Genomic DNA, 21827 nt, shown 5'->3' with positions numbered 1-21827 from the left:
AAAGTTTTGACGTCAGCTCTTTTGTTTCTTAGTCAGTCCTATTTATGTAATTGATTTTTTTTTAAATAACCTGAAATGTATGAATGTTAAGTACACTTGTACAAACGTAAATTCATCAACTCTCAAGGACGAACAGTGATATTGGTTTTTAAAATTTTGTTTTGACTAATCAACAACATCAAGAATTAATTAATTCAACAAGTATAAACTGAAAACAAAAAAAAGTCGAATAAATTATGATATTTGCTTTTGGATAATTTTTAAACAAAAATAATTTCTTAAATTGTCTTCAAAAAAGTAATGATATTTACTTTGATCCTGTTTAGCACACTGATAACTTTTGATTGGTGATTTTACGCAAATGATACCTACGAGTATTTGTTTGAAAGCAAAACTGTCAATTAAGAAACTTCAAAAAGTATATCATATTTCGGGAAGATACATTAATGAATTAAGGTGTGAGTATTTTTTCTGAAAATTGTTTATTAAATTTTCATAAAAATCTTGCCAAATATTATAAACAATATTATATGAATATGAAATTAAATTAGATTGATTTGGATTCTTATTTTTTATAAAAAAGAAAAAATATTTTTTTATAAAAAATAAAATTTCGCTGGACGTAATTTAAGTACTTGTAAAAAAATCGTTCTGACAATTTCTTTTTTTACTTTTCCAGGACATTCTAACCTTAAGGCTAGGTTAGGAAACGGACACACCTAGGCCAGTTTAACTGGCTTAACCTTAAGGAATGCCAGCATTTTAATTTAACATTACTGCCCTATTTAGATAACATCTAATTGAACATGTTGAATCATTCAAGTTTTTAAATGGTACCCATTAAAATCGCAACACAATTTTTTGATATAGACCCAAATAATGGTCTTTATATTTTTGAAAATAACCCAATAAATAAATGAAGTTTAAGCTGTTGTCTGTATATTTTGCGTGCTCATTTTTTGTTTGTCTTGTAAAAAACCTGTCAATTAGAATTTTTATATTAGCAACCCACAAATTCGAATTTATTTAAAATATAAACCAAGTCTATTTGATTATATTGAGTGAAATTAAATTTTATTTTACATAGGTTCTTGTTATCTAAAGTTAACAAGTTTATTTTTTTTTTAAATTGCCAATATAAAATACTACCTCGAAGATCTTTCTTTATTATTATGTAATTATTATGTAAAACAAATTTTATCTGAAGTTGATATCCTTAATCATTAACTATGGCTGATGGACAAATTTATCCCAATTAAAGTCTTCGAATAATTATTTTTTGTTGTTGATGGTGGTCAGTGACGTATTAAAAGTCTTAACTTCTTCTTAGCTTTCTTTTAGTGACAACATCTTTACCGCTAATTGGACTTTACTTACAAAAGTTTGGATATCAGCTCTTATGTTTTTTTTTTCAAGATAAGATCGTAGGAGCTTAAAATATTACTTTTTTTAAATTGATCCTCTTATTCAAGTTAGAATTCTTTCAAATTTTTAACATTAAGATTATTTTTATACTGTCCACATAAAGTCCACTATAGCTAAATATTCCTTTCTTGTTTGCGAAATCTTTATTAGAAAACTTCTCCAACCGCAAATATCACATTATTTGACAAAACTTCATCTGTACACCACAAAACTTTTGTTTATTTTCCCTTGACACTCAATCACTTACCAAAATCTATCCAATATCAAATCCACATGAAGTTGATGTGTACATACATATAAGTGCATAAGAGTAAATATATATCTTTCAAACATCATCATCAGAGATAAGATATACTTGTGTACCAACAATTTACTTAACCAAATTGCATCTCAATATTGAAAATAAGTTGTCACACCAAAAACGAAAACTTAAACTCAAGTGAGAGAGACACACGGAGGAATATATAGATATCCCTTTGAGAGCTGACTATGACGACCGGAAACACAACTCCCAGCATCCGGTTTTTCTTCTTTATCTTTACTTTCCGGCTTTCCCATCGTCATCATCGACACCGCTGTCGTTCTCTTCGTCTTTATAATATAAACTCAACTCAATTAATTTCAAATCAAATAAATTTAAATCTCATATAAGAGTTTATTTTCTGACGTTTGTTTGTCCTTTAAAAGTTTTTCTCCCCATGTACCGTATATAAAGTAAACAACCAACAAACACACACATCACACAAGAACATTCGAAAATAACATAAACGAGTCCTTTTCTAAAACTCAACCGCATGCACAGCACAGAGGGACTCTGCGACACGACATCTATAGGGGCCACACATTCATACATTTTACAGTATATGGAACCATATCTATCCCAAAAGATTAGCAAATGGACTTTTTGCGACTGTTCAACGCATACGTAGGTATAGGTATATGGTATATACCCTATACCTACTACACACGCTCACACTTTCGTGATGACAGATTTTCAATTTAACCCGCGTGTTATATTTTCGCTCCAGGACTAAACTTTTAATGGATTTCACATTAGCCGTATAGTTTCATGTTAGCAGTTAGCACCCGTCGCACCTCGCGCCGCACTGCTCCTCCGCTGCCACCAACCACCATAGTTATTTTCGTCGTACTTCACTGTCAAAGGATACAACCAGGGGATATGATTTCGGCGATGCGATGCGATGGGAACTTTCTTTAGGGACACTTTTTTTCAGTTTTCTCTCTTTCACTATCAAAGTTACACTTTGAACTGTCGAACTCTGGAGCGACTTAAAGTTCCTCCACACACATCTATATACCACTCGTATAGCAAACGAAAGGACAATTCTTCCATATCCAAATCCTGAATTTGAGCTTCGAGGTCTTATCTTATGGCATGATGGCACTCCGGTGTTGGTGCTCGCTGCTAGATGCTGCTATACTGGGATTTTTCACATTTTATCATTTATTTTTCTGTACTCGTCCTCGTGTAGTTCGAGGTTCCTAAAAGTCATCACTTTGTGAGGCATGTTCCTCTCTGATGCGAATGCAAGTTCTTATCTAGGGCGATAGTCCTTGAATGTGTACAAGTACATATAGCAAGTAAAGTAGAAAAGTTGTTGCAGCATCACCATCTCTCCCAGTGTTGTAACAACGCCAGTAGGACCCTAAAATTGTGAACTGCTGCTCGCAAAAACTTCGCTATATGATGAAACTATTTTTCTCACTGACAAAAAAACGTACTCATTCTTCTTGTCGTCTTCGTCGTCTTCGTCGTCGAAGCCGTTCTTGTCAACTTCGGTATAGTTTCCTTTCACTTTACAACTGGTACTGGGCTTGAGCTTGAGCTAGGACTGATGGTTTGGTGTGTTTGCAAAAACTGTTTAAGGAAATTAGATAAACTGTTTGCTGAGATGTCATTTGAACGAAGAAAGGACATCGAGATGGCGCGCATTGAGGATTCAACAGAAAACTTTTCCCTCAAACAAAACTTTTACAACTCAACTTAACTACACACATACATACATTTCTATACTACGATCTACTATTATAAAAAAAAAATACAACATACATTCACATTGTGGGTGGAATATAGTGTATTATGTATGATTGGAGTGTTGAGTTTTTCGGGTATGTTTTTCTACTTTATTTTTTAAGTGCTACGTGGTGTAGTAGATACATATAAAAAAGGCGAACGTAGGTATATGGGAGGGTTTTTGTTTTAACTTTTTATTTTAATATGTACATACATATAACCATAGTCCTGAGACCATATGACCAATGGGATAAGTTATTTAAAAGTGAGAAGTTTTTCTCTTTTGTGACTTTTATGACGATGACGACCAAAAGTTTCTTACCCAAAAGGGAAAAACTTCTAAAAATATTTATTTTAAGTTGTTTTTTGTTTTGTTTTTTTACCTATTCGTTATATGTATATTTATTTTATTATTAAATTAAATTTTTCATAGTAGAATTTTGTCATTATTTGTGTGTGTTTCCTTATTTTTTGAGTATGAGAAGGTAATAGGAGAGAAAATCGGTTTATCGTCCCAAAGAGAATTATAGTTTTGGCATAACAGTTTAGTTATAATTCGCATGTTATGTTTATATAGTAGATTTGGTTGTCATTTGAAGACACATTTAAACTGATTCTTAAAAAGACTGAAATTCTATATTTGCCGTTATGATTTTTAACTTGTGATACCGAGGTGCTTAGGTAGATTTAAAAGAAAACATACACTTCGTGTCACGTAAATATAGACAAGCATTTTTTGATTTTATTTGCCAATATTTCTAAGTTTGCGATGCGACCCACACTGATAACTTCCCATCCCGTCGGTCGATTTTTCTTACTTAAAAGTTTGTGGTTTTCGAGTTGGGTTAAAAAAGTTCTTAAAAAATTTAAAATTACCATCAATATTTTTCATATAAAGAAATATGAAGTTAAATTTGAAAATCTAATTTTGTTAAATAGATTTTTAGTCGAAAACAAATTTTACTAATTTTCGTCCCATTTCTTAAATTTTTACAAATTGGATGAATGAAATTAATTTAAAAGATACCAAGAACCGAACATACATTTTACCAAATGTTCGTACTATTTTTTGAAGATTTTATTAACTTCCCATAAGAAGTTATTGTGATGGGTCCGATTTGTCAAATTGAAAATTTTGACATTTATCGATGTTTCAAGGTCCCTAGAGTCGAAATAAAAGATTTTTAGAAAGATGTGTGTGCGTGCGTGTGTACGTACGTTCGCGACGTTTTTTTCGTCGTCCATAGCTCAAGGACCAGAAGAGATATCGATTTCAAATAAATTCTGTTATACAAATAATAAGGCAGAAAGATGCAGAAAGGGCGCTGAAGAAAATTGCGTTTTCACCATAGCAGTTTGAAAAAAAGGTGAAAATTTTGGTTAACCCTAAATATCTTACGAACCAAAAACGCTAGAGACTTGAATTAAATTTTATATAATATATTGTAACGTGATGTAAAAGAAGTATATTTTTTGAAAAAAATCCATTTAATGTTTTTTTTTTAAATCAAAAAAAAACTGAAAAAAAAATTTTTCACCTCCAAAATTTTACGACCAAAATATGATTTCATCTCCAAAACAATTTTGTGCAACGAAGAATAATGTTTTTGACATCTGACAAAATTTTGATACATATCGAATTGACATTTTTTTTTAATAAAAAAAAATCTAAAAAAAAACATTACTCAAAGTTGGTAAAAATTGAATATCGATTCAAATATCTTTGCAAAAACTTATCTGTCAAAAAAAATTGTTATTATCATTCAGTAAAATTTTGAAAAAAATCGAATTGACAGTTTTTGTACAAAAAATTAAAAACCTAAACAGAATTTAACAAAAGTTGGTAAAAATTTACTTTCGACTCAAATAGCTTTTCAAAAATTAAAAATATTGGCTTCAAACTTATTTTATTTCACAGAAAATATTGCTTTTGATATTCATTAATTTTTATATAAAAATCCAACAGTCCGTTTTTTCATAAAAAATAAAAGCTTCAAAAAATAGTACGCAAATTTGGTAAAAATTGATACGAGTACATATAGACAAACTTAGCAAGACAACTCGACAGGCGGGATGGGAAGTTATCAGTGTGGGTTGGATCCCAGCCTCTTTTTTTTATGAATAAACCGACTGTGGGATTTTTATTAAAAAAAACTACTGAATAACAAAAACAATATTTTCTGTGAAATACAAAAAGTTAGAAGACAATATTTTTAAATTTTGAAAAGCAATTTGAGTCGAAGAAAATTTTTAACAAATTAAGGTATTGTTTTTTTTTAGGTTTTTATTAAAAAAAACTGTCAATTCGATTTTTCTCAAAATTTTACCGAATGTTGAAAACAACATTGCTTATAAGATAAATTTAGTTTTAAGCCATATTCTCAAGTTTTTGAATAGATATTTGAGTCAAAATTCAATGTTTAAAAACTTAGATTAATGTTTTTTTTAGTTTTTTTTTTAACTGTCTATTTTATTTTTCTCAAAATTTTACCTGCTGTAAAGCACGTTATTTTTCGCTGCACAAAATTGTTTTGGGTATGAAACCATTTTTATTCGTTAAATTTTGGAGATGCCAAATTTTGTTTTTAGTTATTTTGATTTATAAAAAACTGTTAGTTGAATTTTTTGTCCACTGTTTTGGTATCACGATACAATATATTATATTTAATGTATTTTAAGTTTTTATTGTCATTGGTGAGATATTTATTGTTAACCAAATATATCATCCACTAAATTTTCTTGAGAGTCCTTTCTGCACTTCTTTGCATTATTGTCTGTATAACAGAACTTATTTGAAGTCGGTATTTCTTCTGGTTCCAGAGCTATGGACGACGAAAAAACGTCGCGAACGTACAAACGTAAATAAACACGCATGCACAGATATCTTTTTAAAAATCTTTTATTTCGACCCTAGGGACCTTCAATAATTTCAAAATTTTCAATTCGACCAATCAGACGATTACAATAACATCTTATGGGAAGTTAAATAAATTTTTATGACGGTTTATCCAAAAACGGTCATACAAAGTTTCTGTTTTTTTTGTCACTTGAATAGGTATAATTTCTTAATTTACCTCTAAGAACCCTTAAAGTAAATAAAACAACAAACAATCTTAAATTTTTAGTACATTCTTTTTTATTGAATAGATTATAATGATTTTTGGTAATGTCTGCAACCTTCTAATTTATGAACCTGTGGTGTATGGATTCTTAGAGTGCTGTCAGATAATTGAGCAAAATTTGTGGGCAGGAACGCTTCATGGCTTCAATAATGCCTACGATTTTTTGGTAATGCCGTCCTCCTTCTAAGACTTTTCTCGAAAGCCATCCCCACACGTTTTTCATGATGTTCAGGCCAGGAGAATATGGGTTCAATGTGAATAGGTGCACATTCTTCTCCTGAGTCCAGACTTTTGTTGTTCGTGTGCCTTCTTTGCTGTGCCTTTTTAAGATAGAATTCTTCCCTTCCAAAACCATGGAAATAGCAGCTATCATTGGAAAAGATGACGGTATACCCTACCAAGCTCTTTTGCACCTGATGTGATTTCTTGCAAAATTAAAATAGACTCTTGTGTGCAGTATTCAATGGTGTTTATTTTTCTTAATTTTGTTGGTGTCGTATATGGTCTACATTCTTTATCACCCGAACAACAGTCGATTTACCTTAACTTCTGACTTGATTTTACTTATGGAAAGCCTTAAATTTGAAGCAGCTTTTACTGTGGGCCGCCTTTCCTGAAATAATATAATGTAAACATTTTAAATTCTAATTTGCTGGCTATTAAATGGATGGTTTTGCCGAGATCACGGTATTATTTAATTTAACCTATTTCCTCCTTGGTAAGAACTTTACATATAACCATTCTTCTTGATTCCATTAAATTGATACTTTCACAAAGCTCTCAAAACAATCCTTTTATCTGTTTTAAAACACGCTAATAGGTAAAAACCTAAGTTTTTAAGAAATATCAGCAAATAAAAACGAAAACGATTGTGGATCCTAAAGAAAAATGTCAACATTTCATATCCTTTCATTATACAATTTCATACACATGAAATAATTGAGATCTAAAATATAAGGAACTACAGCGTCAGACATTCGGATATAAAAATGTCACTTTCATTATTTAATACGAATCTGAATCTGACAATATCCAATAGAATCGGATCTTTTAATTTTAAGTATGTGTACATAAAAGCTTTCCGGTTAGTTACTATGTCATACATTTATGTACATTTATATTGAGTATTAAAAAATACACAAATGATGTTGGAAATATATTCATTAATAAAATTGTTTATGGGGCTCACTAGACATCTTTATATTCGGATATCATTTTGTGCTGCAATCACAACCTAATAGAAAAATATAAATTTTTCGAGTAACTTAACCCTTCTTGATTTCATTGCTCTAAAAATCCAATGTGTTTGAGTTGTGTTTTGGAACATGGGCTACTAATATCCACATTTTATGATTGTTAGTCAATTTCATTGACATTGAAAATCATCATTTTTTTTTGCTCAAACAAAAATAAATTTATTAACTGTAGATATGTAGTTATTGGTATAGTAGATTAAATTAATAGGATAACAATTTAACACTTTTCATATCATTCAATAATAATTTTAAAATTTAAAAATATCATCACGCTTTCTCAAGCACGTAACAATCTTGAATGGTATCTCGCACTCCCCATCGCCAGCTTCATCTTTGCATTCATCATACAATTGCTCAGTCTTTTCCGAACCCAAAAGTGGTTCGAAATAATCATTGAAAACATCGGGCTTCAATACATCACCATCCAGTGCATCAAACTCATCCAACACACACTTGACAAAGCACATAACATTCTCATCTGCCTGCCCATCATCAAACGCACCATCTTTAAGTTGGCCCAGCTGCTCTTCAGATATATTTTGTTCATCTTTGCATTTTTCTACAGCCGCATGCGTAAGGCAAGCATCATCGCTACATGCCCAAACCTTAATTAAGATTAAAAAAAAATTGAATTTTGTTAATTTAATTAATTTCGAACATTGAATTTTACCTGACCGCCAATACAAGCAACAATAATAGCAAATAATAGTACAAACTTCATATTTTAGCTTTTAACGTCTTACTACTTAGACGTTTTGTTTTCCAGCGTCTTTTTATACTTTAAATTGAGATGTTTAATTGAAGTTTGTACAGCAGAAGAACAGATTTAACATGCAATAAGTCAATTGTTTAAACGATAAGATAAAAAATATTATTTCCCAAATTAGACTAAAAATTCAAGCTATTTATTTCTCTAATTAGTTCTCATTACTTTATGTATTCTGTTTGTGTGACCAACCATTTGTATTGGCTTTGTGCGGAGACATGACTTTTAATTGACAATTTCAAATCTAAATATGTCATTTGGCACTTATTTATGTCATAAAGATATTTATTGTGTTTTTCTTTTCATTACTTATTTATGTCATAAAGATATTTATTGTGTTTTTCTTTTCATTACAGGGGATGACTACATTTACTACAGTATGCATTTGCACGTTTGTTTAAAGGTGTCAAAACAACTCCTACAAAGCCGATTGCGATGTTATACGGTTGTTTAACGTGTCTTTTTGATGGAGTGAAATAGTCAAATGATTTTTTGTTTCTAATCAATTAAGGTAATGCATATTAATTATAAACGGTTTTTTGAAAAATACTGCAGTTGTTCTTAATAATTTATGGAATATAACACACTTTAAATATCGCAGTTTTCTTCCTGAACAATAACCAAAATGTCCATTTCTCTTAAGCAAAAACCAGGCTGAATTTGACCAATGCCGTGTATCTATTTGCTTTGAAGGCCAATGTGGTTTGTGATTTAGCAGCATAAACTTTCCTATTAGGACTACTAATAAGTCAACTTAATAATTTATTCAAATCTTATTTTTGTTTTTTAAATATGTACCAAGTCTAAAGTTTATTTTTAGAAATATTTGTTGAATTCAGTTATTTCGTGCTTGCTTACTTAAGTTTTGCTTTTGAATTTCGTTCGTTTTTTTTGCTAAAAACAACAAAAATTATTAATTTTGTATTAACTTTTATTATTTAAAATGCAGAGTTAAAGAAAACAATTATTAAAATCAGATAGAGGGAACTCTTTGCTAGCAACACAAAAAAGTGTTCGTTTAGAGGTAGTGGAAGATATTGGTATAGATATCACTCTCCAAGACTCAACAGATTTAAGCATTTTTGTTCTTTATTTCCCTGGTGGAGAAAAAAGCTAAATTCAAAAGAGATATACAGAAGATTATAAGGACAAGGCATAATTTCATTATAGGAGGTGATTTTAATTGTAGGCACCAATTATGGGGCTGCTTGAGAGCTAACTCCTTTGGAAATATACTTCACAATATTATTGCATATGACAGGTCGCTTTCAATTATGTACCCCCTTACACCTACAATCTACATATATACCGAGCTATTCGTCAAAAAAATCATGTATCGCTTGACATATTTATCACAAATAACCCTGCGTGCTTCACTCAACCCTTAACTATTAATGCTCTGAGCTCAAACCATTTGCCTTTTTGCACAAAGCTATTAGCGAACTGTTTATTAAACAATATTTATTTATTTCATCTGTCGACTTTCATCTATCACACTAACATTAACAATAAATATTATAATAATGATAAATTAAAATGTATAATGTAATGATATGTACAACTTAAATTAAAACTTATTTTCCAAGATGCAAAGCATCAATATATATAACGGAAAGAACATTTTGTTTAAAAATTGATCTCACTTGAATAAAGTCGATTACATTGGAATTAGAGTTGAACGCAGTACAAGATTTGACTATAGTTTCATTACGGGCATAGTTTGTTCTATGATACTCAATATAAAAAAAATCTCTAGATCTTTCAGGTGCATAAATATTAAAAAGAGAAAGAATAGGAGGACATACAATATGGTTCATAAGAACAACTCTAGCAAACATTATTAAAAAATATTTTCTTCTAGATTGAAAATTCATTAGCCCGAGTAGATTACATTTGTCTTTATAAGAAGGAGCAAAATCCCAATCAAGCTTTCCGATAAATATTTTCTGAATGTTTTCAATTCTATTAATATGACAAACATTATATGGATCCCAAATAACAGAACAATACTCCAAAACAGATATAATTAACGATGTATAAATAGATTTCAAAGCGTGAGGATCGGAAAAATCCTGAGAGTTTTTTCTTAGGAATCCCAACATGGCATTGGCTTTCGAGATTAAATAATCAAAATGGGGTACAAAGCTAAGTTTTTGATCAAAAATTACGCCTAACTCCATTTTAAAATTGACTCAGATCTGAGTTTGAGAAAGAATATTTAAATAAAGAAGAATGACGAAGCATGAAAAACGAGAGAACATTACATTTAGAAATATTAAACATTACATTTAGAAGTATTAATAGCACACCAATTAACAACATTATTAAGATCCTCTTGAAGAAGACTGCAGTCATCTATACTTTTTAAAGACTTACAAATCTTGAGGTCATAATGCAGACATTTTGAATTCATAATATACAAAGGCAAATCATTTATGAAAAGCAGAAAAAGTATAGGTCCCAAATAACTTCCCTAAGGAACTCCAGATCGATTAAAGATAAGCTTTGACATTTTGTTGTCAATACGTACAAATTGCTTTCGTCCAGTCAAATAACTGGACAACCATATGAGCAAAGAAGAGTGAAACCCCATTAACTGTAATTTTCTTATAAGTATTTGATGGGTCTACCACGATATCTAGAAATTAATTATCTAGAAAGTAAAAATCTCGAATAGAAAATCTCGAATGGAAAAAATCTCGAAAACAAAAAACTAGAAAATATAATCCCGAAATGCCAAAATCTAGAAAAAAAAATCTCGAATGCAAAAATCCAGAATGCATTCGCGCGAATTTTAAACATTGCCTCAAAAATTCAAACATACATTCTGGATAATTTACTTCTCCTTAACAAACTTAAAGTTGACAAGTAAAGTTTGTTATCAATCATACAATTTCACATTGCTACACATGCACCTTTCTTATTGTTTGCAAAAATTTTTGGTCTTGGTCAGAAAATAAAATATTGGGTAAACTGATGTATTTGTGTTTTATTGAATTTTAACTGTTATAAATAAAAACAAAAAATCTCGAATTTATATTTTTTTTTGAGTTTTTTTTCTAGATAGAGTCTTTCGAGATTTTTGTTAATTTTTGATTTTTGTGGATTCGAGATTTTTGCGTTCTAGATAATTTTGTTTTATTTTCGAGATTTTCGGCATTCGAGATTTTTGACATTCTAGATTTCGTCATGATCCCGCATTTGATGTTGAACCCTGTCAAAGGCCTTTGCAAAGTCAGTAAATATAACATCCACCTGACAACCATCCTCTAATTCAGTTCTTAAGAAATTAGAAAATAAAGTTAAATTGGTAGTGGTAGATCCACCGGTAAAAAACCCATGTTGGTGTTTGCAAATGTAGTTCTTCACTTTATTATAAATTATTCGTTTTACAATTGCCTAGAAAATTTTCGGGATCAATAAAAAGACAATAAAAAGAAAGAACTGAACATATCAAAAATATCGTCCTCACTTTTCGATACAGCTCCTTCATAAAACATATTTTTTGGATAATCAATCGTTTTTCTTTTACTATAAGGGAACAACCAGAATTCTTTGGGATTGGATCTTATATTTGACTCAACAGAGAAGAGATACTCTTTTTTAAGAATTCATATTCTTTTTTTGTTCGCAAATATTCCGAACGAATAGATGGAAGATTTACTCTTCTTAAACTTTTTAATCATAGCATTCTTTAAGTTAAGTAGGCGTCTATTGAACTAAATCGGTCTATTGTTGCTATTAAAAACAATATTCCATTCTATTTGAGAAAAAAATGTATTAATCGCAATGTAATCAGCTTTAGCAAAATCAAACCTATATTCATCATTCTCAAATTTAGAAATTTTACATGACAGTAAATCAAGAGTGAAATGAAGAGATTTATGGTGAATACTATTTTCTAATATAGTATTATCAATTTCGCCGAGCTCTGCATTAACTATATGATCTACAAAAACTAAGTCGAGCGTTCTTGCAATTGCATTTTTAACATTTTTGATTTGCACAACGCCAAGAGACATAATAGAATCCAAAAGATTTGAATCAATCGTATTGTTTAAATTAAGAGGAACCACACATTTTTCTTCTGGAGAATAAACCCGTTTAAAATTGCCAAGATTAAAATCACCTAAGATAACAACATGATCTTTATCTTTAATATTTTCTAAAATTTTAAGTATGTTTAAAAAATGCAAGGTATAAATTACATCAGTAGATCTAGGTGGAATATAAGATTAAAATATATAAATACTTAAAAACCTGTTACCAAAGTGATTATCAGGAAGATCAACTAGAATACACATCTGTTCAACCGAAGCATGTTCCAGCGAAATTTCTTGGCTGAGGTAACCAGAAAGAATAGCCATCATCAAGCCTCCACCAACGATATTTGTGCCTGGCAAATGCTGATCCTTACGAAACACATTGAATTGAGCGTCAAAATATTCGGTCGTTAGAATTCCATCACAAAGCCAAGTCTCAGTAAGAGATATCAAATCGTAAGAGAAATCAGAAGAAGCGAGCCAAAAATTGTCTGATTTGGTGTGCATGCCACCAACGCAACGTTTTGATAGTAGCATGAGAATTTTGTATCAACCACAATCCGATGACTTTCAGAGCGGTTAAGTTAAATTAGAAATGGAGAATTAACTTCATCAGCAATAACAGCATCAACGGCAAGATCAGCAACTACAGCTTCAACAGGAATTATAGCATTATCAGCAAGTTCAACCACATCGGCAACATCAGCAACAACATTAATATCAACATCAGCAAAACCATTCATATCATTTGAAGAGTATGAAGCGTAGTTCTCAGACCTCTGAGAACTAACGATTAATGTTTTTTTGGAATATATACAAATGGTCGTATTGTTACTCCCGATGGCCAAAAATTAGCATCATAGATTGAATTGGTATATTCAATTGGGGCAATTAGTATAAAGTTTATAAAATTATGCTTAGTTTCCTTATTTTTATTAAGCATAAAGCAAGATATTCCTGAAGGATTCGGGAATGCAGATAGATTCGAAACAATGTAGTCAATTATTGCAACTGAGGTAGTGTCAGGATGAAAACCAGAGATATGGAAACATTTTACTCTGCGTACTACCTTTATATTTTGACATTGCACTCTGTTTCCTACAAGTCCTTGAGGTCAAGGAATGGAACTTTTGGCAGCAACAATTGTACTCTTATTTCCATTGATAACAGCAATGCGAGTAATAGAGACTTTACTAGCATCATCGATAGCAACACCATTAAGACAAGCGACATCATCATCATCCTCCAATACAACATCGTTCGCAGCATCAGCAACAACAATAGCATCATCAACGACAACAACATTTGCATCACCAGCAACAACAACAACTTTACAAGCATCGGCTTTACCTTCATAAGCAACCTCTTTTTTATGGACGTCATCGGTTATTCGCAATTCATCACTGTCTAAGATTAATTATTTATTATTATTATTATTATTTTCATTTCATCAGTTCTATCTGGGCCAGCAGACAAAGCAGATGGAGGAACCTCAGCAGCACACGAGACACCAGCAGCAATCATATCCATTACCTTTCATCAGAGCTTTCACACTGCATGAAGCTTTAGCAAAATCGTCACTCTGCGTAGAAGAGTTTGAATTGCGTGTTGTTTTTGCGTTCAGCTTAGATGAGGAAACTGTTTTTTTTTCCTTTGTTGATATGCGGCTTTTTGCTAACCAATTTCAAGGCAGGAGATGAAGAGAGGGTTATTTTAGATAAAGGTGATGAAAGATACAATGACCGAGGAGAATAAGATGATAAGCTATTCTCTTTACACAATTTATGGTCAACAAAGAATCGATAGAGGTCTTTTATTTTTGGTATGTAACTTAAAAAAGAAATGCTCTTGCATGTACCACACTTATAAAATATTTAATCGTTTGATTCAAGCGTAGCGCGAATCGGATTCACTGATTTTAGTGCATTTTAAATGAAAACATGATTGGCAAACTCCACAAGAAATCAATTCATATCTATGCCAAAAACCATAAATCCTAGTTGCATTTCAAACCTTCAACCTTTCTTTTAGTGTTTCGTAATCAAAAGTGGAAAAACTTCCTATCGAGTTTTGATAAAGCTTAAAAACCTTTTTGAAATGCAACAAAAATATCTAAGAAGAAAGGTTCAGCTATTCCTCCTCTTAGGGAACAAAAAAAATAAAACAGGAAGAAAAGGCAAATTTCTTCGCTCAAACTTTCAACCGCAATCATTCAGTGTCCGCTTATTTATTTATTCATTTAGCTTAATACAAGCTATCATAACTTAACTTAACTTAACACCAGCTTAACATTTTTTTTTTGTAGTTCTTGTTATCAGTTTTTAACATTAATTCATGTGGGCCCTAAGACCCACATAAAAGCTCTTTAATGTACAAGAACTAACAATTTTTATTGTATTTGACTTAACTAAATACAAGGTACGGGGAAATCGGACTCAATCGGGCTAAAAAAGTAAAGGGTATCTTTCAGATGGGATTTGGAAATGTTGAAATCGAAAAAAGTGCCCGTAATTAGTGCGGTGATGAGGGATATAGGAAAGGGAAACAGAGCGCAGAATTCGAGGGTTGGTGTTAAGATGAATATCCGGGGAATCTAAATTGCCCTTTAACAATTGGTGAGCAAAAAATATATCAGCGTTTTTGCGTCTAATATATAAGGGCTGCAAACCACGGCCATGTAAGGCAAATCGAACGAAACGTCTTTGAACATTTTCAATTCTGAGTGAATGGTTTTCATAAAAGGGAGACCATACTTGGCATGCATATTCAAGATGAGGACGGACAAGCGAAATGTAAAGCGCTTTGGTAACATAGGGGTTAGAAAATTCTTTTGACCATCTCTTAATAAAACCGAGAGATCTTTTAACTTTATTAATAATTTGGTCAAAATGGGAATGGAAATTCAGGTGCTTGTCACACATAATACCAAAATCTCTAATAGTATCGACTACGTTGACGGCGTCATTAAGGAAGTAGCATACTCTATGAGATAGGATTTGTTTGCGCGAAAAGGTCATTTGTTTACATTTGCCTACATTTAACTCTAGGAAATTATGCACGCACCAAACAAAAAAGATATTAAGATCGTTTTGTAAAAGTAAGGTCTCAGATGGAGTAGAGATAATCTTAAAAAATTTCTTATCATCCGCAAACATTAGGATATCTGAGTTTTTTAATTTAAGACAAACATCGTTAACAGATAAGACGAAGAGAAGGGGGCCAAGGTGACTACCTTGTGGAACTCCAGAAGTTGCATGTATAGGACTGGAGACTGAGTTACGGAAAATGACTCTATAAGTTCTATTCGCAAAATAGGAGCTTATGTAGTTTAAAAATATAGATGGAAAGCCTAGAGCTCTTAGTTTGAGATAAATTATGTTATGGGATATTTTATCAAAGGCTTTGCTGTAATCAGTGTATACAACATCAACTTCTTTGCCATTCTCAAGGGCTGACAAAACTTTGGATATAAATTCAATTAAGTTAGTCGTAGTGGATCTACCTTTAAGAAAACCATGTTGAGCGAGGGAGAATAACGGCTTGCAATGGAAATAAACGGAATCATAAACTAAGCTTTTAAAAAGTTTTGGAATGCATGAAAGTTTAGCAATAGGTCTATAATTGTTAATTTCAGTTTTATTGCCTTGTTTATGAATGGGAAATATAGAGTTCAAAGAGTGCAGTTAGAGGCTTTGAAAGAGAATGCATACTTTTTTTTAGAGCAACTGATGGAACGCCATCAGGACCAGGGCTAAAGTTTTCTTTGAGGCTTACGATTTTGGCAAGTACCATTTCTTCAGTTATTGTAAACGATGAAAGGGAGGTTTGAGTGCAACCATCTAAATAACTAAAGCAGTGTGGATCAGGATCATGCAGATGTTTAGTATATGATTTGCTAAAGTTATTAGCAAATAGATTTGATATGGTTGTTGGTTCAGAGGAGATTATGTTGGAGAAACTCATTGAAGGTGAAAACCCATCAGATTTTCGTTTAACATTTATAAATTTGAAAAATGTCCTTACATAAAAAAGAAGGTTACTTTTCATTAGGTTAAGGTATTGGTTATAAAGAGATTCCCTTAATTCAGAGAGATAATTATAGGCGAGAAGATAGTTGTTGTGATCAGTATCAGATTTGGACTGTAAAAAGATCTTCCAAAGCTTGTTACGTGTATTTCTTAGGCTACGGAGCTCTCTGTTGTACCAAGGGGGAGCAGAGGTACTGATTCTTCAATACAGTATGAAAGAATCAAATAAAACCAATTTGAAAGGGACTCAACTGTTAAGTGGAGGGAACTTTATTCAAAGTCGGCTGAGCTTAGAAGATTGTTAAGTTTGGAGAAATCAGCCCTACTTAAATCATAAATTCATAACAGTAATTTTCCATTTCAAAAAAGTTGTTTTCAAATTCAATAGAGAAGGAGAGATTAAGGGGAGGATGATAGCGATCCAAGGTTGAGAGCAGGTGAGGGCTCGGGGAGACAACACAGTTATCACAATCAGATGAGAATAAAGTTTGCTACTCCATTTAGTTGAAAAAGACCAAAATTAGACAGACGATCAATGAATAGCGATTCATATTCAGAAGAGATGTTATTAGGAAAGAAGGATGTCTGATCATCTGTGGACCAATTGAGATGGGGAAGATTAAAGTCTCCAAGAACGATGATTAATTCATTAGGTTGCATTAGTTTAAGCAGATAATCAATGGCATTAACAGCGGCTTGGTATGCTTTAATTTGTTGGGCTGGTCGAATATAACAACAAAGGACAAAATGACAAAACTAAGGGAGTGTAACCTTAGCTGATACACCTTCAAATTCGATTGAAGTGGGAATACGGAGTAATGAACTTTCAAAATTACTAGTGATAGCTAAAAGCACACCACGACCGTGTGTATTACTCGCGTATTCAACGACATCCATTCGATAGATGGAATAGTCGTTAGTTAAGAGTTCAGTACTAAGGATATCAGGTGTGAGGTTGGTTTCGGTAAGGGCAAAGATGTCATAAGGAAGGTTTTGGGAGTTATTAAAGACGGCAGAAGTTTTTGACCTTAACCCTCTTACATTTTGATAGTAAAGGCTAAGACATTTAGGTTTAGTGGTCTTTGGGTTAGAAGCGATAGTATTTCTTCATATCTGCACGGGATTTTGACAATTGAAGACATTCGCAGATATTGACACAGAATTCTCGTTTAAAATAGGAGCGAATCCATGTAGCATCAGCATATCCGGGACAATTATTAAGCACGAACCATGTATTATTAGCAGATTCAAGCCTGCTTAGTCTCAAATTCCAGTCCGATAACTTCCAGGAATGGCCACATTTGGTGATTATTTCGTCCTCCGCAATGGTATTTACTGGGGTATGGTTTGTTGCAGAGGGTCAGCAGCCAGGTTTGCCGCATGAATTTCATCACAAATAGATACGTTCGCGATATCATACGACGGTATGCCGGGTTGTTTAATGATGTCGTAGAGAAGCGATTCAATTTTTTGAGATTTTACATTTAGGCTTTCAAGCTCGCGGTACACACTCGTATATTTCTGTTCTTGATTGCTTATATCGTAAGCAATAGATATGAGTGGCGTTTAAGCCCGAGAAAGCCTTTTAAGTATACACTCGCCTTTCTGGCCAAGCCAGCACAAGAGGCGAGTAAGTATTTCCCACAGAGGCCACTGCACTTTAATAGTTCCGCGTTTGAGTCAACGATGACACACATTTTGTTGGCGCACGACATAATTAATCAAAAAAGAAAAAATATCTTTTTTTGTTAAAGTTTTTGTTTAGTTGTTTTTAATTTTTTCTATGCTTGTTAGTATACACAAGAAGAAAAAAAAATGCTGGTGTAATGGGAAACGGCGATGGGCAGTAAAGTAGGTCGATGCGAGTATATTGATAGTTTTTTTTTTTTGATTTGTAAATGATTATTTGGGGTCGGTAAAAAGGTGGCAAAGGGCATCTGAGGAGCGAAAAGAAAATCCGACTGCACTTGACGAAGGTATTATTATTTAAGTGATAACGTACCCGAAAATGTTATTCTTGATTCTGTAATTTTCCAACCCAGTACACTTATTTCAAAAACATTTTAGTAAAAGGATTGATTAAAAACCTGAAAATACAGAAATCCTCTGGAGATGATGAAATTAGCAACCATTTACTAAAAGCACTGCTTAAAAAAGGTATACCTTTTTTAACTTTTATCTTCACCTCCCACCAATTCCATAGAAGTCCTTGACACTGTTTGGCACGAAGGACAAATCTTCAAGCTAATTTTGTTGAATATTCCACGTAATCTTTAACAAATTAGCAGGAATTGTTTGAAAAACCGAATGTTTTTGTTAGTACTGGACTTGCGAAATCATCTTTATTTGATATTTCATTTGGCGTTCCTCAAGGGTCCCATTCTCTTTAACGTTTTCTTATCCGATCTTCTTAGGCTTGTAAATACTGAAATTGCCATGCTTGCTGATGACACTACCCTTATTGCATCAAGTTACTTAAATAAGTGGAAAATTAGTAACTAGGACGAAAAATGCCACGCGATTTGGTTCATACGACACGCAGAAAACAGTGTTTTCTCCCACAAACCACACTCAATATTAATGCAACCAATTTCGTATGGTCCGAAAATTGCAAATATCTTGGCATTATACTTGATAAAAAACTTACTTTTCATCCACTCTTTACAAATTACGAGACAACTTTTTCGATAGATGTTCTTTTTAAGATAATGATCTCATTCAAAACTTACAATAAAAAGTCATTTCCTAATATTTTGGGTTTTTGTGCAATACTAGTTCTTAAGTTAAATTTGAGGTTTTTTTTTCTTGTAGTGTTTTCCTTAAAAAAATATATTTATCATTTTTTTAAATTTATTTAAGTTGTAAAGAAATTTTGTATTTCTAAATCTCTTAAATTGTTTCTCAAATTTAAAATAATGTATAAAAAATACATATATAAAATAAAAACTGAAGAGAAAAGTGTCTGGGATATGATCCAAACTGATAACTTTCAACTCGTTGCCGTCTATGATATTTCGAAAAGCCTTTGAAAGTATTAATCACAACATTTCGTATAACTAAAAATAGTTTGAAGTTAATATTTGTCTTTATTCTCAAGATACTTGATTCCAAAACCATTAATTATTTGTTCTTATTTGTTTTTATTTTTGTAAAGAACACTAATAAATTGGATTTTTCTTACTTAAATAAATTCAATTTTAATATCCTTTTAATCCATACAATTTTTGAGAGTATTTTTGTTAAAAGAAAATTTTATAACAAAGTTATCTGAGGTTAAAAACAATATTTTGCATAGAATAAAATAATTTTCGAGAAATGGGAGTTCAAATCAGTACTTACTAAATGTTTCTACATTTCTAGGTCAAAAATAGCTCCAATTGGGTTTAATAGTTGCCAATATAGTTAAGTCGAAATTTCATCGTCATGTGTAAAAATTGAACCAGACATAAAAAATGTAGTTGGTCGAACCAAACAATTATTTTGGAGGATATTCAATATACTGTTCGAAGATATATGTATATTTGATTTTTATGGATTTATAAAAAAAAATGTTAGTTGCTTTCAAATTTATACCAATTTGGTATTAAAATACTAAACTTAATTGGAAAAGTAAGCATTATTGGTTCGAGAGATATTGTCGATCAACCAATTTCGTTTTACATTTTTTTTAAATTGCTTCAGACATCTGCATATTCGGATATCATTTTGTGCTGCAATCACAACTTAAAAGAAAAATATACATTTTTCGAGTAATTTGAATAAAAAAAACACTTAACCCCCCATTCAACCCTTCTTGATTGAATTGCTCTAAAAATCCAATGTGTTTGAGTTGTGTTTTGGTACATGGCCTACTAATATCCACATTTTTTCACTGTTAGTGAAATTCATTGACATTGAAAATTATCATTTTTTTTGCTCAAACAAACATAAATGTATTAACTATAGATATGTTGTTAGATATGTTGTTATTGGTATAATAGATTAAATTAATAGGATAACAATTTAACACTGTTTTTGGTGTTTCAAATATCATTCAATAATAATTTTAAAATTGTAAACTATTTTCACTTTTCATCAAGCAGATAGCAGTCTTGAATGCTGTCTCGCACTCCTCATCGCCAGATTCATCTTTGCATTCATCATACAATTTCTCAGTCTTTTCCGGACCCAAAATAGGTTCGAAAAAATCATTGAAAGCACCTTTATTCAATTCATCACCATCCAGTGCATCAAAACCATCCATCACACACTTGACGAAGCACATAACATTCTCATCTGCCCCCCCATCATCAAAATCGCCTATTAAAAGATGCTCCATCTCCTCTTCAGTAATATTTTGTACCTCTTTGCATTTTTCTACAGCTGAAATCGTAGCGGTAATATTATCGCATGCCCAAACCTTAAATTAAGTTTAAAAAAAAAAATATTGAAATTTTGTTAATTTAATTAATTTCGAACTTTTAATTTTACCTGACCGCCAATACAAGCAACAATAATAGCAACTAATAGTATAAACTTCATATTTTAGCTTTTAACGTCTTACTACTTAGACTTCTTGTTTTCCAGCGACTTTTTATACTTTAAATTGAGATGTTTTATTAAAGTTTTTATAGCAGAAGAACAGATTTAACATGCAATAAGTCAATTGTTTAAACTATAAGATAAAAAATATTACTACCCAAATTAGAATAAAAATGTAAGTTATTTATTTTAATAATTAGTTCTCATTACGTTATGTATTCTGTTTGTGTGACCAACCATTTGTATTGGCTTTGTGCGGAGACATGACTTTTAATTGACAATTTCAAATCTAAATATGTCATTTGGCACTTATTTATGTCATAAAGATATTTATTGTGTTTTTCTTTTCATTACAGGGGATGACTACATTTACTACAGTATGCATTTGCACGTTTGTTTAAAGGTGTCAAAACAACTCCTACAAAGCCGATTGCGATGTTATACGGTTGTTTTTTAAAAAAACGTGTCTTTTTGATGGAGTGAAATAGTCAAATGATTTTTTGTTTTTAATCAATTAAGGTAATGCATATCAATTATAAACGGTCGTTTATTAAGAGCTTTTATTTTTTTGAAAAATACTGCAGTTGTCCTTAATAATTTATGGAATATAACACACTTTAAATATCGCAGT

At 31.5% G+C, this 21827-nt stretch overlaps 2 protein-coding genes across 2 annotated transcripts; both read right to left on the bottom strand.

The window, feature by feature from the left end:
* Window positions 1-7970: 7970 nt before the first annotated feature.
* LOC129939419 (uncharacterized) lies at window positions 7971-8665 on the bottom strand. The gene is made up of 2 exons (XM_056047421.1): window positions 8509-8665; window positions 7971-8443 (listed from the first exon to the last, which is right to left on the bottom strand). Exons 1-2 carry the CDS (start codon window positions 8557-8559, stop codon window positions 8087-8089), a joined length of 408 nt encoding a protein of 135 aa, XP_055903396.1. The 5' UTR covers window positions 8560-8665; the 3' UTR covers window positions 7971-8086.
* Window positions 8666-20623: 11958 nt separating this feature from the next.
* LOC129943267 (general odorant-binding protein 56h-like) lies at window positions 20624-21303 on the bottom strand. The gene is made up of 2 exons (XM_056052574.1): window positions 21146-21303; window positions 20624-21074 (listed from the first exon to the last, which is right to left on the bottom strand). Exons 1-2 carry the CDS (start codon window positions 21194-21196, stop codon window positions 20721-20723), a joined length of 405 nt encoding a protein of 134 aa, XP_055908549.1. The 5' UTR covers window positions 21197-21303; the 3' UTR covers window positions 20624-20720.
* Window positions 21304-21827: the final 524 nt, after the last annotated feature.

This window comes from Eupeodes corollae, chromosome 1 (genome assembly GCF_945859685.1).
Source record: "Eupeodes corollae chromosome 1, idEupCoro1.1, whole genome shotgun sequence".
In the NCBI taxonomy this organism is placed as follows: Eukaryota; Metazoa; Arthropoda; class Insecta; order Diptera; family Syrphidae; genus Eupeodes; species Eupeodes corollae.
Note: the sequence above shows the minus strand (reverse complement) of the source record. Positions and strands in the feature narration are given on the sequence as shown.

What these genes read in the sequence shown, in the direction of transcription:
- LOC129939419 (XM_056047421.1), bottom strand. Translation starts at nt 8,559, where the DNA reads ATGAAGTTTGTACTATTATTTGCTATTATTGTTGCTTGTATTGGCGGT. An exon ending in TTGCTTGTATTGGCGGTCAG is followed by an intron (nt 8,444 to 8,508) that starts GTAAAATTCAAT and finishes ATCTTAATTAAG; the next exon opens with GTTTGGGCATGTAGCGATGA.
- LOC129943267 (XM_056052574.1), bottom strand. Translation starts at nt 21,196, where the DNA reads ATGAAGTTTATACTATTAGTTGCTATTATTGTTGCTTGTATTGGCGGT. An exon ending in TTGCTTGTATTGGCGGTCAG is followed by an intron (nt 21,075 to 21,145) that starts GTAAAATTAAAA and finishes ACTTAATTTAAG; the next exon opens with GTTTGGGCATGCGATAATAT.